This window comes from Gopherus evgoodei, chromosome 2 (genome assembly GCF_007399415.2).
Source record: "Gopherus evgoodei ecotype Sinaloan lineage chromosome 2, rGopEvg1_v1.p, whole genome shotgun sequence".
Lineage (NCBI taxonomy): Eukaryota > Metazoa > Chordata > Testudines > Testudinidae > Gopherus > Gopherus evgoodei.
The window spans coordinates 208,759,502-208,771,597 of record NC_044323.1 but is presented as its reverse complement, the minus strand read 5'-3'; the positions used below and the strand labels follow the sequence as shown (position 1 = coordinate 208,771,597).

Below are 12,096 nucleotides of genomic sequence, written 5' to 3'. Positions count from 1 at the left end.
TTATTGCAACTGATTGCACCTGGGTATTTTTAGAAACACTACATAATGGAAATTTTTCCTGCAGAAAGCTGCATTTGGAGAGGAGTGCCAGTTCACGTTTCAGTGCTCTAAAAAAATAGGGAAGCTATGTGTATATATATATACACACACACACACCTGAGCCTTTGTCAAGGCCAAGGTGTGTGTGTAAATATATATATAAATATATATAAAAATATAAAACTTGACACACTAGATCTATGACTTTTCCATCCATGAACAGATGTTGCTCTGATGCAACACGCTTTCAACCCCTCTGAAACTGGAATCCCTTTTGATAGAGACACTTCAGAGTCACAGAATCTAGCAACAGTGGTCTTTGATGCTCTCCAGCCTCTGCATCAGGCATGAAATACTAATAAATCTGCTGAATAGCTGCACGTCTTAGATTTAGGTAACTGCTCAGTGTTTAGAGCCCAGCACGTGGACTTTCTTCTCAGTACATCACCTGGGGGTATGGCAGAAAGATGGGAGGATTAAATTATTGTACTGGATGGAAAGTGTGTTCATTTTGGGAGTAGATTCCAGGGGGCGAGGGGCTCAGAATCAATGTAAAAAATACACAGTACTTTTCTTCCTTCAAAAAACAAAAAGGAAATGAAACAACTGTTCTTGTGTATGTAATGACAGTAAGGAAAACCATTGTAATTGGGCAATGAAATATATCCTGTCCCAGGGATTCTCTCACAGAACTGGTAATAACGAAAGTACAAACTTCCTCATTCTGACTGTCTCTCTCACTTCTGAGACAGAGGAATGAGAAGAAAATAAAGCCCATTGCCCAACCAGTTTTTGCTGAAACTGCCAACAATAGTGCTGATTAATGACAATTTTAATCGTATTTTCTGTGACTTGTCCATTCAGAAATAGTCTACAGGCATTATTTCAAATAGTTTATACAGCCATGTCATAGCAATGACTTCTGAAGTCAAACTGGAGACCTAGAGGCAAAAGGTTCCATATTCCTTTACCAATCTACTGAGAAATCCAGCTCTTTAAGAGCCTTCAACTACCCAGAGAATTAAGTAATTAGTGAGAACATGTTATCCCGCCAGTCTCATAGGGGAAGTTGAGACCCAGATGGCAAAACCTGGTGCATAAGTTTGAAGAAGAAAATGAATAGCAAATAGTGAGCGTGAGTAGTAACTCTGACATAAGGCGACAGATTTATAACCACAATCAAATTTTGCACCACTATCATTTGCTGGCACAAATGACAGAATTTGGGTGTTCAACTATGCAAATACACCGGGCCAACTAGCAGACATCAAAATGCTATCATTTGCACCAGAAATTACTTGTGCCTGCAATTTTGCTCTCAAAAGTAAATTTGGATGTAACACTGGGGGCACAAACTGAGAAATCTTCAAATCCAAGTGTGAAATCTTCAAATCCACAATACACAACCTGCACAGAAGCAGTCATAGGTCACTAGGAATGCTTTAAATGTATGTTCGAACTTATAAATAATCTGTCCAGTTAAAAATAATGTGTCTTCACTTCAAAGGCAATGCCCCGAACTTGTTAAAAGGTTTAATAGTATTAAAAGGTTTAAACTGATTTCTATTCCATACTTCAAAGATGAATGACATTAGACAAGGGTCATTAACCCTAGGACACTAAGAGCTGTGTTTTCCAGACACCTGAAGCTAATGTAGGGTCTCTTATCTGCCAAATCTAATTGTTAGCACTCCTGACCTATTGACTAGTAAGGGTGAGATAAAATTTTGATGTGATAATTTTTCACAACTATAATGAATGTATAGATGAACAAAAAAGAATAACCATTTAACAACTCTTCATAGCTAAAACAGTACAGCTTAAAAGTAATTACAGTAATTACAGTGCAATTGTTTTAGAATAGTGGTTCTCAAACTTTTGTACTGGTGACCCCTTTCACATAGCAAGCCCCTGAGTGTGACTCCCCCTTATAAATATATAAAAAAGAATTTTTAATTTAACACCATTATAAATCCTGGAGGCAAAGCAGGGTTTCAGGTGGAGGTTGACAGCCTGCGACCCCCCATGTAATAACTTTGCAACCCCGAGGGGTCCTGACCCCCAGTTTGAGAACCCCTGTTTTAGAACTATAGTGGTTTAAAAGACCTCAGAGATTTTACATGGGTCACACATAAAACAAGCATCAGTTTTCAGCAGGTGACAGCGTGAAAATAAATCCTATAAACGCTTTCAGTTTCTAAAAAAATATTAGTGTAATCTGATGCATTGAAAGACTGAAGGATATCCCTTTAAGGATAACATTGGACTCTGAAATTAAGTGCAGCAGGTAGGAGATCTGACATTAATTCCAAAAGATATTGCTTGACTGTGAAATAAAATATTTTAAGCCCTAAGGACCAGTCAATCAATATAGCAAAAGCTGAAAAAACTGTCAAGCTAATGGAACTTTTTAATTCAGAAAAAAAAATTGTTTTGACTAAACCACAGGCTACGTCCTAGTCGTTAGTTAATAAGATAGCATTTAATCAACCACGTTCACCAAACCTAGAAATGGTTCACTTGCCTGCTCTTTCTTCACAGGCGTACTGTGTGCTGCCACAGCAGAGAACTGGTCTATTGCGTTCTGATGTTCCTCACTGAGCTGCTGCTGCTGCTGGTCTTGAGGTTGTGCCCCAGCTGTCCCTTGCTGTGCAGGGGCTTCTTGTTGGTCTTGGTCCTGATCCTTGGATTCAGAGTCTGATCCCGATTGTGTAGTCATGGTTGATTATGCTGTAAAACAAGATGACCAAACCTACTCAATGTTATTCTTGCAGCTGCTGCTATTTTCTCTTTTTCAATTACATTTGAAAATGGAGAAAGACGATCACAAAGTTTTTATCTCATTGCTTCTGGCTCTGAAAATCTAATAGTGTACAGTGGATCATATTCATTTGTGGCCTGCTCTGTTTGGTTTCTTGGAAAAGCATTTCTTGATGCAGAGGACTATGGCTAATTACATTTATGAATTTTAAGGAGGTTTATGCATCCATAAAGTTTTCCTTTGTATTGTCATTTAATGAACATATTGTAGCAAAAGTACATTAATATAATAATCATCATATATAATAAATGAATAGTGTGTGTGAAAGCCAATGAGTAAAATTTTCTAGAGCATGTAAATGACAGAGGAGACCAAGTCCTATTGATTTTTCTAAGCATTTAAGAGCTCCTTAGTCTCACTTAAAGTCAATGGGATACCAGCTCTTTAGTTCCCAAGTCACTTTTGAAAAAGGGACTTAGGCACTTTTGCAAATTTTACCCAATATCTTTAGTGTTAATATTTAACTGCTATAGAGAGATATTGCATGAAAATTAGCAACTTTGTTGCTATGAGACATGGTTAGCTTTTAATGAAGGTGTTACTATGAGCCAAATTCTGCTCAGTGACCTCAGCTAAAGGGTAGAGGGTTATACTTACCCAGGTTCAGTGGATGCACATAAAAATTCATTCTGGTTCTAGAACTATTATTGATTCTAGCACTATTTCACATTTTAAATTACAGGAATCTCTCTGAAACCCACACTCTCTCTAACATCAGTATGACCTTTGTAAGTGCGCTCCCCACAATCCCACTGCCTTCAATGAGGCTTTACTTGAATGAGTAAGCAGAATTTGGCCCTATATTTTATTCAGCCCCACATGGATATGAGTCAATTATACTTTCATCATTCCCCTCAATACGCCTGAATATTAACCCCCCCCCAAACGTTATTACTTTATCCCATGATCTCTAAACTTTGTGGGGGAGGGGTTAAAATGGAAACAACAACAGGCCTCAGTATGAAAAGTGTGAGTGTGAGCTTATTTTCATTCATTAATAAATCAGCATGAAAATATTAGCAAGAAAATATTTCACATTAAAAGAACATATTGTCAGCACAGGGCCTCATACCACAGAGGAACAAAACCCAGATAAACACCACCACAACCATTCTACACCAAACAAGGATTTGAAAGAACAGATTCTACATTAGCACAATGAATAAATGCAACATTATCTTCAATATTTGAACCTTATTAGCCATCACTGCCTTATAGATCTACAACTTTGATTTTAAGCTATTTAAAAAAAAAAATCAGGCTCTTGCCATCTATTTCTGTTCATCAAGTTGTAATTTCTTTAACCTGGTAACCATAGTTACTTTCCAATTACAAGCAATTCCACAGAACATAAAACAGTTTATTAATTTTGTATATGAGTCCACTATCAATTCCTAGATTAAACTAATGATGCTTGCTAGCACAATAAGTTTGGTTATCTCTGTTTTTTCCATTTTAACAGCTTTATTTTTTTTCCAGACCATTTACTAGGGTTCCATTGTTTTAAATGAAAATGTTCAATAAGGTATGTGAAAACATAATTTGATAAGTCATTTGTCTATTAGTTGACATCTTCTATACACTGAAGACCAAATTTTCAAAGGGGCTGTTTGCACATGCGTAGCTGTGTGTGTGCAATTTTTGTGCACTCTCTCGTGCACACAAATGGTGAATAAATCAGTAATGTTCAATGTGTTCAACTTTTGTGTAGGATGTGTATGTAAATTTTTACACTGTATGCAACAAGTGATATGATGCAAAAATTGTGAGAGCAAGTCATTAAGAACACGCAAACTGACACCACACTTTGGAAATCTGTCCTCAGATATTTTATCTATTACCTTCATTACCATATACTTCTGTATACACTTCTTTCGCGCAGGTATATAAAATGTGTCCTTTAACAGTCTTACTATTTTAACAATATATAAACAAACAGAGAGAAGTAGGAGAGAGGAAAAAGAATTGTTGGGGGTCATTTTAAAAGGGCTGATCATGGCTCAGAGTTCAATTCATTAAGCCATTCATTTTTGTTTACTTTAAAAATAAATTGTAAAATAAGGTTAATCTCTTGTTGTTTTGCATCGCCCATCTGTCATATCAGCATGTAATGACCTATCCTTCATCTGATGCTACTACTGCCACTATTATAAAGCACTGTGGTTTGCAGTGTTGTTGTAGTTGTGTTGACTCCAGGATATTAGAGAGACAAGGCAGGTGAAGTAATATCTTTTATTGGACCAACTTCTGTCAGTAAGAGAGGCAAGTTTTCCAGCTTACACATAATTCTTCTTCAGGTGAAAACTTGGAAGAACTACTCAGTGTAAGCTGGAAAGCTTGCATCTTTCACCAACAGAAATTGGTCCAATAAAAGATATTACTTCACCACCTTTTCTCACTACTATAAACCACCTTTTTTAAAAAATACGGTCTTCTGAACAGAAAAAAATCCTAAAATTTCCTCCCTCTAATTCTACACCTTTTTTTGTACAATTGAGAACATAGATAATATTATCTCACTACTCAAATATTCACTCAACAGCTTCAGTAACAAACTACTATTTTTGGATTTTCTAGTTTACAAATATTAATGGATTAGCAACAATCAAAATTAAGTTACAACTACAAAAAACAGTGAAAAATTAACTCTCAATAGCATAAAATTATCAAGAGCATTATTTATAAAGAGCATAAATTATATATAATTCACTAAGACTTATGCTCAAGGGGCCTAATTTTCATATTAGTTACACCAGTGTAAGTCAGAAGCAAGTCCTGAAGTTAATGGAATCACTCCTGTTTAAAATGGAATCAACCCATGTCTTGAGTGTCTTCACTAATATCAGGTGAGATTGTCAGCTGATAGAAATCAGTGTAGCTCCAGAAAATTCATGGCCCATGACCTGTCCATGACTTTTACTATATACCCCTGACTAAAACTTGAGGAGGGAGGGAGGCTCTGTGCGGTGCCGCAGGTGCTCGGGAGGAAAGGGGACGCAGCCCAGGGAGGTGCTGTGAGTGCTCGGGCTGGGGGGTTGGCGGGACTGGGGCACATTCCCTACCTGGCTCCTGGGAAGCGGGGACCTCCAGCTCCTAGCACCACATGCTGCCTCCACTCCGCCCCAAGCCCTGGTTCTGCAGTTCCCATTGGCTGGGAATGGCAGCCAATGGGAACTGCATGGGTAGTGCCTACACGTGGAGGCGCATGTGGAGCTAGGAGCTGAGGGAAGGGAATTCCTGTCGCCCTTCCGGGGGAGGTCTCCCCGAGATAAGCCCCGTCCACACCCCAACACCCATCCCTGAAACCCCCACATACCCAAACTCCTGTTGCTGGGGGGTGGGTGCAAAATTGCCCCAGCAGCAGCTGGTGTGGCTGGCCCAAGGGCTGCCCAAGCTCCTCAGGCTGCTCCTGGGCCAGCTGCATAGGCCACTGCAGAAGATACGGAGGTCACAGAAAGTCATGGATTCTGAGACTTCTGTGACCTTTGTGACAAACATGGAACTTATTTTTTTTTAAAGAAATAGAATAGGAATATTAAAAAGCAGTAAAGATATAATTTAAATTATTTCACTTTTGTTTGTACATAGCAAGAGGAATGTACACACAAACCACATTTGTGGATTGTCAAACATAATGCAATTGGCTGAAATAACTTCTTATCTTCACTTTACTACTCCCTTCTAGCTAATCAATAGGTTTTGGTGCCAAAAATATGACCCTGTGATCTGAACTCATGAAGTCGTAGTATTGGGGAAACAAATCTGAGGCAGTAATATATTTAAGAAAAGAGACACTGCATTTGAGTTATTTGAAGTTTTCCCATATTTAGTGCAAGCCTGGGGTCATGTTCCTCCTCCTAAACATGAATTGTTTAAAAGTACACTTGATGAAATGGTTCATCAGAAGTCAAGTCAATTTTTAAATAAACATGTCGCTGTTCGATACAAATTGTATGATATGATTCAATACATAGATTCATAGTTGGGTATTTAATACAATTTTCTCTCCCCCTCTCCAATTACTTGTTATGATCAAGACAAAACAGCATATCACCTCATTCTCCATATACTGTTCATACTCCTGAGGGCATTCTGTAACAAAAAATTAAAAATTCTGCACATTTTATTTGCCAAATAAATGTGGAGGCTCCAGCATGGCATTGGGGAGCACAGGCCACTCTCTGTGACAGAGGCGGGAGATGATTGTGCAGCCCCCCCAACCCCAGACACAGACTCAGAGGTGAGACTGCACCCAACCCTGACAGAGCGCAAGGACTGGGTCTGCCCCAGAAACACCCACCCCTCTGTGCCAGGTGCACTAGGAGTGGGCAGACAGGCTCAGCAAGGCAGGATCCAAGTACGAAGGGGCTTAGTGGGGGGGTCCAGGTGTGGGTTCTGTGTGAGGCAATCTGGGTGCGGGCGGCTCAGTGGGGGTATCCAGGTGCAGGGGGGAGGGTGTCTGGATGCACAAGTGCTTTGCTTGTTGGGGGGTTCTGGGTGCAATGATAATGGGGCACTGCAGGGGATCCAGGTGAAGGCTGTTGGGGCTCGGGGGGGGGTGGTCTGGATGTGAGGGGTTCAGTGTGGGGTCCAGATGCTGGGAGAATGTGGCTCAGTGGAGTGGAGATCCAGATGCAGGTGGCTTGTCGGGGTGGTCTAGGTGCAGGGTAGGGTGACCATATCTCCCCATTTTACAGGGACAGTCCCAATTTTTGGGTCTTTTTCTTATATAGGCTCCTATTACCCTCCACCCCCATCCCAATTTTTCAAACTTGCTGTCTGGTCACCCTAGTGCAGGGGGAGTGGGGCTCATCGAAGGGGGGTTCCGAGTACAGGGAGGTGAAGATCAGCATGCCATGTAGAGGAAGAGGAAGTCCCATCCTTCCCAGTCCAGCCAGAACTATTAGCTAAGCCTGGTGCAGGGTAAGGAGTCTGGTCTTCCTCAGTCCCACCTCCTGCACCACCTCTTCGCCGGCTGCCTTGGGCACCCGAAACATACTGCTGGGGAGGGTTGCATGACCACTCTTGTGGCTTCCCCTTGCTTCCCCATGAGAAAGTTATTCTTCTGTGGGAAGCAAAGAAATCTGTGGGGGACATAAATTCTGCCTATGCACAGTAGCACAGAATTCCCTCAGGAGTAATGGTTCAGAAACTACCCTCTCCCCTGTTTATCATTCTACTGTGAGGCAATGCCCACTCTCCTCTCTACCTCACTCCTTTCTCCTGACCGAAAAAATCCTGTTATACCTTCCCTATTCACATGGTCATTAAGAGTCTCAGACCCTGCCTTCCAGGTATAAAACATAGATCTTTTTTCACCCTATATATGCAGACCACAAAACTTATAAATACTCTGTTAATCAAAGCCAGTAGCCAGCATAACCCAAGATTCAATCCAGATGAAGCATTTAATAAAATTTCATTTATTTTCAATAGCCTCAAAAAAAAATCTGGATACATAAAGTAAAAATCAAGTCAAGTTACAGGAGAAACTAATGATGAATTCCAAAATAAATAGCAATGTAATAACAAAGCAAACACTGAAACCAACTGTAATTGAATAAACTAAATATAGTCACTAACTATTTCCTGTAATGTACTGATCAATGCTTTATATTTAAAAAACTTCAATGATCTATTAACCCCTTTGAGGAAAGTTATCTTAATTATAATAATTTCTAAATATTATTATAAATTACTACAGAGTCAGCGTTGCAAGTTGCATAATAAAGCAATGACCCAATTTTAATATTTATGTTCCAAATAACAAGAGACATTTATCTAGGAATGACCTCTGAAAAGGGATGACATTTTTCTAACTTATTGAGGACAATCTTACTACTAAAACCACGTAATAAATATAAATATATAGTGCAGGAGTAGACCATACTTGAGATCATTGCACTTTAAGCATGAGCTCTAAATTATTTAGAAAACTGCTTCAAGACTTCATGTATTTTATACCAATTGGTTCCTTATTAGAAAAAAGATTACCTTTTCTGTAACTGGTGTTCTTCGAGATGTGTTGCTCATGTCCATTCCATATTAGGTGTGTGTGCTCGCCACATGCACCAGTGCTGGAATTTTTTCCCCTCAGCAGTATCTATAGGGGACTGGCTCTGGTGCCCTTTTAAGTGGCACTTGCATGGTGCAGTATAAGGGGCGCTGCCATCTCCCCCCAGCCTCAGTTCCTTCTTGCTGGAAACTCCAACAGTGGGGAGGAGGGTGGGTTGTGAAATGGACATGAGCAACACACCTCGAAGAACACCAGTTATGGAAAAGGTAACTGTCTTTTCTTCAAGTGCTTGCTTGTGTCCTTTCCATATCAGGTGATTCCAAAGCAGTACCGCTAGAGGTAGGTAGGAGTTCATGGACATGTAGACTGCAACACACCTCTGCTGAACCAGCGTCGTCTCTGGCCTGTTGAGTGATGGCATAATAAGCGGTAAACGTGTGAACAGAGGACCACATTGTGGCTCTACAGATGTGCTGGATAGGGATGTGCGAAAGAAAGGCAACCCAAGACTCCCATCCATGCTCTTGTCGAGTGGGCTCTGACATTCGTCAGCAGCAGAACCCCTGCCAGGTCATAACAGATCCTTATGCATGAGGTGATCCAATTGGAAATCCTCTGCGAGGACACCAGAAGGCCATTCATCCCGTCTGCTGTACCGATGAAAAGCTGAGTTGATTTACGGAAAGCCTTGGTATATTCTAAATAAAAAGCCAAGGCCCTTCGGACATTCACTGGGCTTGTGTGGTTTGGGACAGAACACTGAGAGAAAGATGTCCTCGTTCATATGGAAGGTGGACAGGAAGCCTGGTGGATCTGCAGCTAAACCGTGTCTTTGTACAACACAGTGTGCGGCAGACTTGAGGTCAAGGCTTTAATCTCAGAGACCTGTCTCGCCAAAGTCACTGCCACCACGAACGCAACCTTCCATAACAGGTGGGAAAAGGAGCAGGAATCCAGCAGCTCAAAGGGCGGGCCGGTGAGCCTAAAGAGGACGAAGTTCAGATCCCACTGCTGGATGGGAGCCCGTACCTGCAAGAAGAGTCTCTCAAGCATCTCACCATCATGTCATGGGAAAACACCATCTATCCTTGGATCGGCAGGTGAAAGGCAGAGATGGCCGCAAGATGCACTCTTATGGAAGAGTGTGCCTAGTTCCTCAAATGAATCAGGTAATCTAGAACAGCCTGTATGGAAGAACACGAGGGAGAGATGCCACGTTCGGTCACTCAGTGGGAAAACCTCATCCACTTGGCCAGGTAAATCAGTCTAGCTGAGGGCTTCCTACTCCCCAGGAGGGCCTGCTGGACTCCTTCCGAATAGGTCTGTTCCTCTGGGTTCAGTCACACAGCACCCATGCTGAGAGGTGGAGGAACTCGAGGCTGGTGTGTAGAAGCCAACCGTGGTCTTGTGACAGCAGGTCCAGGCAGTTGGGCAGGGGCCAGGGAGGCCCTGCTGTCAGGTTCATGAGTGTGCTGAACCAATGCTGGCAAGGCCATGTAAGGGCGATCACGACAATGTCTGCTTTGTCTCTCTTGATCTGGAATCGGAGGGAACACGTACATCAGGCTCCCTGACCATGACAGGAAGAAAGCATCTGAGAGGGAGCCTTTGCTCAGACCTTGCTGAGAACAAAACCAGTGACATTTCCTTTTCTGTCTGGTAGAGAACAGGTCCACTTGGGGAGATCCCCACCTTTGGAAGATCATGCAGGCTACCTCTTAATGGAGCGACCATTCATGGTGAGAGGAGAAGTCCCTGCTGAACTGGTCCACCAGCATATTCTTGACACCAGGAAGGTGACTAGCTTCCAGGTGGATTTTGTGGCTAATGCAGAAGTTCCATAGATGGAGTGCCTCTTGACAGAGAGCTGATGAATGCACTTCCCCTTGCCTGTTGATGTAGAACATCGAGGCTGTGTTGTCTGTCAGGTCTCATACCACCTTGCCCGACAGGTAGGGTAGGAAGACTCCGCATGCCAGCCAGACTGCTCAGAGCTCTTTGACTTTTATGTGCAACTTTGCCTCCTCTGGGGACCATATCCCCTGTGTCTGGAGCTTCCAAGATGCGCACCCCAGCCGAGGTCTGAGGCATCCGACAGCAACTCGATGGAGTGAGGGGGGTTGTTGAACGGAACACCACCTAGGACTGTCCTGCGGATGGTCCACAATCTCAGCAAGGTAAGTATCACCTAGGGAATGTTAACAATCTTTTCCAGGGGGTCTCAGGACTGGGAATAGACGATCCCCAGATGTTGTTGTAGGGGCCACATGTGGAGTCTGGCATGGTGGACTATGTAAGTGCACACTGCTATGTGACCCAGCAAGCGCAGACAAACCCTGGCTGTAGTCAAAGGAAACATGGAAACTTCCGCGATGAGGTTTGTCAATGTGAGGAATCTTTCCAGCAGCACGAACACCCTGGCACAGGTCGAGTCGAGAACCGCTCCGATGAACTCTATCCTCTGTATGGGCACTAAAATAGACCTTTTGTCATTTACCAGTAGGCCCAGAGAGTGGCACATGGCTTGAAGCACCACTACATAACATAACATAAGAACGGCTGTACTAGGTTAGACCAAAGGTCCATCTAGCCCAGTATCTGTCTACCGACAGTGGCCAATGCCAGGAGCCCCAGAGGGAGTGAACCTAACAAGTAATGATCAAGTAATCTCTCTCCTGCCATCCATCTCCACCCTCTGACAAACAGAGGCTAGGGACACCATTCCTTACTCATCCTGGCTAACAGCCATTAATGGACTTAACTTCCGTGAATTTATCCAGTTCTCTTTTAAACCCTGTTATAGTCCTAGCCTTCACAACCTCCTTAGGCAAGGAGTTCCACAGTTGATTGTGTGCTGTGTGAAAGAACTTGTTTTTATTTGTTTTAAACCTGCTGCCCATTAATTTCATTTGGTGGCCCCTAGTTCTTGTATTATGGGAACAAGTAAATAACTTTTCCATTTTCACTTTCTCCACATCACTCATGATTTTATATACCTCTATCATATCCTCCCTTAGTCTCCTCATTTCCAAGCTGAAAAGTCCTAGCCTCTTTAATCTCGCCTCATATGGGACCTGTTCCAAACCCCAATCATTTTAGTTGCCCTTTTCCGAACCTTTTCTAGTGCCAGTATATTTTTTTTGAGATGAGACCACATCTGTACACAGTATTCAAGATGTGGGCATACCATCAATTTATATAAGGGCAATAAGATATTCTC

General features: G+C 42.1%; 1 protein-coding gene across 25 annotated transcripts in view; it reads right to left on the bottom strand.

Moving 5' to 3' along the window:
• Positions 1–12,096, bottom strand: part of EPB41L3 (erythrocyte membrane protein band 4.1 like 3) — a 201,369-nt gene that overhangs the window by 82,096 nt on the left and 107,177 nt on the right. For 24 of the 25 annotated variants that reach the window (XM_030552797.1, XM_030552803.1, XM_030552799.1 and 21 more), the window contains one exon: positions 2,564–2,769. In XM_030552797.1, coding sequence (XP_030408657.1) covers positions 2,564–2,758 — 195 coding nt within the window. In that variant the 5' untranslated portion in view covers positions 2,759–2,769. The remainder of the gene's footprint in view (positions 1–2,563; positions 2,770–12,096) is intronic. The other variant, XM_030552806.1, reaches the window with a different exon arrangement.